Below are 3817 nucleotides of genomic sequence, written 5' to 3' on the forward strand. Positions count from 1 at the left end.
AACTAGAAACACCAACACAAGCTCCTCCGTGGGTCTCCAACTCCACGACCCACAAACTAGAACAATGCTCCCCCTGTATCGCCAACTCCACAACCCTCAACTAGAAACACCAACTCTGGCTCCTCCGTGGGTCTCCAGCTCCACGACCCTCAACTAGAAACACCAACTCCAGCTCCTCCATGGGTCTCCAGCTCCATGACCCTCAACTGGAAACACCAACTCCAGCTCCTCCGTGGGTCTCCAGCTGCATGACCCTCAACAAGAAACACCAACAACAGCTCCTCCATGGGTCTCCAGCTCCGTGACCCACGAACTAGAAAACAATGCTCCACCCTGTATCTCTAGCTCCACAACCCTCAACGAGAAACACGAACTCCAGCTCCTCCACGGGTCTCCAGCTCCACAAACCACAAACTAGAAAACAATGCTGCACCCTGTATCTCCAGCTCCACAACCCTCAACGAGAAACACCAGCACCGGCTCCTCCACAGGTCTCCAGCTCAACGACCCACAAACTAGAAAACAATACTCCACCCTGTATCTCCAGCTCCACAACCCTCAATGAGAAACACCAACACCGGCTCCTCCGCGGGTCTCCAGCTCCACAACCCTCAACTAGAAACACGAACTCCGGCTCCTCCACGGGTCTCCAGCTCCACAAACCACAAACTAGAAAACAACGCTGCACCCTGTATCTCCAGCTCCACAACACTCAACAAGAAACACCAACAATGGCTCCTCCGTGGGTCTCCAGCTCCACAACCCTCAACTAGAAACACCAACACCAGCCGCTCCGCAAGTCTTCAGCTGCACGACCCTGAACTAGAAACACCAACAGCGGCTCCTCCGCAGGTCTCCAGCACCATGACCCTCAACTAGAAACACCAACACCGGCTCCTCTGCAGGTCTCCTCTACGACCCTCAGCTACAAACACCAACACTGGCTCCTCCACGGGTCTGCAGCTCCACGACCATCAACTAGAAACACCAACAGCGGCTCCTCCGCAGATCTCCAGCACCACAACCCTCAACAAGAAACACCAACACCGGCTCCTCTGCAGGTCTCCTCTACGACCCTCAGCTACAAACACCAACACTGGTTCCTCCGCGAGTCTCCAGCTCAACCTGCAAACTAGAAAACAACGCTCCACCCTGTATCTCCAGCTCCACAACACTCAATGAGAAACACCAACAACGGCTCCTCCGCGGGTCCCAGTTCCACAACCCACAACTAGAAACACCAACACTGACTCCTTGGAAGGTCTCCAGCTCCACGACCCTCAACTAGAAACAACAACAGCGGCACTTCCGCGGCTCTCCAACTCCACGACCCTCCACTAGAAACACCAACAGCGGCTGCTCCGTGGGTCTCCAGCTCCACGACCCTCAACTACAAAAACCAACAGCGGCTCCTCCACGGGTCTCCAGGTCAACGACCCTCAACTAGAAACACCAACTCCAGCTCCTCTGCAGGTCTCCAGCTCCACGACCTGCAACAAGAAACATGAACACAGACTCCTCCACGGGTCTCCAGCTCCACGACCCTCAACAAGAAACACCAACACCAGCTCCTCTGCAGGTTTTCTCCTCCACAACCCTCAACTAGAAACACTAACACCGGCTCCTCCACGGGTTGCCAGCTCCATGACCCACAAACTACAAAACAACACTCCACCCTGTATCTCTAGCTCCACAACCCTCAATGAGAAACACCACCACTGGCTCCTCCATGGGTCTCCAGCTCCACGACCCACAAACTAGAAAACAATGCACCACCCTGTATCTCCAGCTCCACAACCCTCAATGAGAAACACCACCACTGGCTCCTCCGCGGGTCTCCAGCTCCACAACCCTCAACTAGAAACACCAGCAATGGCTCCTCTGCAGGTCTCCAGTTCTACAACCCTCAAGTAGAAACACCAACTCCAGCTCCTACACAGGTCTCCAGCTCCACGACCCACAAACTAGAAAACAACGCTCCACCCTGTATCTCCAGCTCCACAACCCTCAACGAGAAACACCAGCACCGGCTCCTCTGCGGATCTACAACTGCACGACCCACAAACTAGAAAACAACGCTCCACTCTGTATCTCCAGCTTCACAACCCTCAATGAGAAACACCAACAACGCCGCCTCCGCAGGTCTCCAGCTCCACGATCCTCAACTAAAAACACCAACAACAGCTCCTCCGCAGGACTCTAGCTCCACGATCCTCAACTAGAAACACCAACAATGGCTCCTCCGTGTGTCTCCACTCCACGACCCTCAACCAGAAACACCAACGACAGCTCCTCCACGGGTCTGCAGGTCCACGACCCACAAACTAGAAAACAACGCTCCACCCTGTATCCCAAGCTCCACGACCCTCAAAGAAAAACACCAACAGCGGCTACTCCGCCGTCTCCACCTCGATGACCCTCAACTAGAAACATCAACTCCGGCTCCTCCATGGGTCTCCAACTCCACGACCCTCAACTAGAAACACCAACTCCAGCTCCTCCACGGGTCTCCAGCTCCACAACCCACAAAGAAGAAAACAACGCTCCACCCTGTATCTCTAGCTCCGCAACCCTCGACAAGAAACACCACCACCAGCTCCTACACGGGTCTCCAGCTCCGCGACCCACAAACTAGAAAACAATGCTCCACCCTGTATCTCCAGCTCCACAACCCTCAACGAGAAACACCAACAACGGCTCCTCCGCGGGTCTCCAGCTCCACGATCCTCAACTAGAAACACCAACAATGGCACCTCCACGTGTCTCCAACTCCACGACCCTCAACCAGAAACACCATCAACAGCTCCTCCACAGGTCTCCAGGTCCGTGACCCACAAACTAGAAAACAACGCTCCACCCTGTATCTCCAGCTCCACAACCCTCAAAGAAAAACACCAACAGAGGCTACTCCGCTGACTCCACCTCGATGACCCTCAATTAGAAACACCAACTCCAGCTCCTCCATGGGTCTCCAGCTCCACGACCCTCAACTAGAAACACCAACTCCTGCTCCACGGGTCTCCAGCTCCATGACCCACAAACTAGAAAACAACGCTCCACCCTGTATCTCCTGCTCCATGACCGTCAAACAAAAACACCAACAGCGGCTACTCCACCGTTGCCACCTCGATGACCCTCAACTAGAAACACCAATTCCGGCTCCTCCATGGGTCTCCAGCTCCACTACCCTCAATTAGAAACACCAACTCCAGCTCCTCCACTGGTCTCCAGCTCCATGACCCACAAACTAGAAAACAATGCTCCACCCTGTATCTCCAGCTCCACAAACATCAACTAGAAACACCAACTGCAGTTCCTCTGCGAGTCTCCAGCTCCAAAACCCTCAACTACAAACACCAAGACGGGCTCCTCCGCAGGTCTCCATCTCCACAATCCTCAAACAGAAACAAGAAAACCGGCTCCTCCGCGGGTCTCCAGCTCCACAAACCACAAACTAGAAAACAACGCATCACCCTATATCTCCAGCTCCACAACAGTCAACAAGAAACACCAACAATGGCTCCTCCACGGGTCTCCAACTCCCCAAACCTCAACTAGGAACACCAACACCGGCTCCTCCACGGGTCTCCAGCGACATGACCCTCAACTACAAACACCAACACCGGCTCCTGGCAGGTCTCCAGCTCCACGATATTTAACTAGAAACACCAACAGCTTCTCCTCCACAGGTCTCCAGCACCATGACTCTCAGCAAGAAGCACCAACACTGGATCCTCCGCGGGACTCCAGCTCCACGATCCTCAACTAGAAACACCAACAATGGCTCCTCCGCGTGTCTCCAACTCCAAACCCTCAA

At 54.3% G+C, this 3817-nt stretch overlaps 1 protein-coding gene across 1 annotated transcript in view; it reads left to right on the forward strand.

Annotated features, from left to right (window-relative positions):
* Positions 1–561: 561 nt before the first annotated feature.
* The window catches only part of LOC105537467 (flocculation protein FLO11-like), a 27508-nt gene continuing 24252 nt past the window's right edge, over positions 562–3817 (forward strand). The window contains 7 exon segments of the mRNA XM_011977072.1: positions 562–852; positions 983–1261; positions 1342–1526; positions 1888–2142; positions 2223–2308; positions 2664–2814; positions 2942–3170. Coding sequence (XP_011832462.1) covers positions 562–852; positions 983–1261; positions 1342–1526; positions 1888–2142; positions 2223–2308; positions 2664–2814; positions 2942–3170 — 1476 coding nt within the window.

The sequence above is a fragment of the Mandrillus leucophaeus genome, unplaced genomic scaffold (genome assembly GCF_000951045.1).
Source record: "Mandrillus leucophaeus isolate KB7577 unplaced genomic scaffold, Mleu.le_1.0 Scaffold1726, whole genome shotgun sequence".
In the NCBI taxonomy this organism is placed as follows: domain Eukaryota; kingdom Metazoa; phylum Chordata; class Mammalia; order Primates; family Cercopithecidae; genus Mandrillus; species Mandrillus leucophaeus.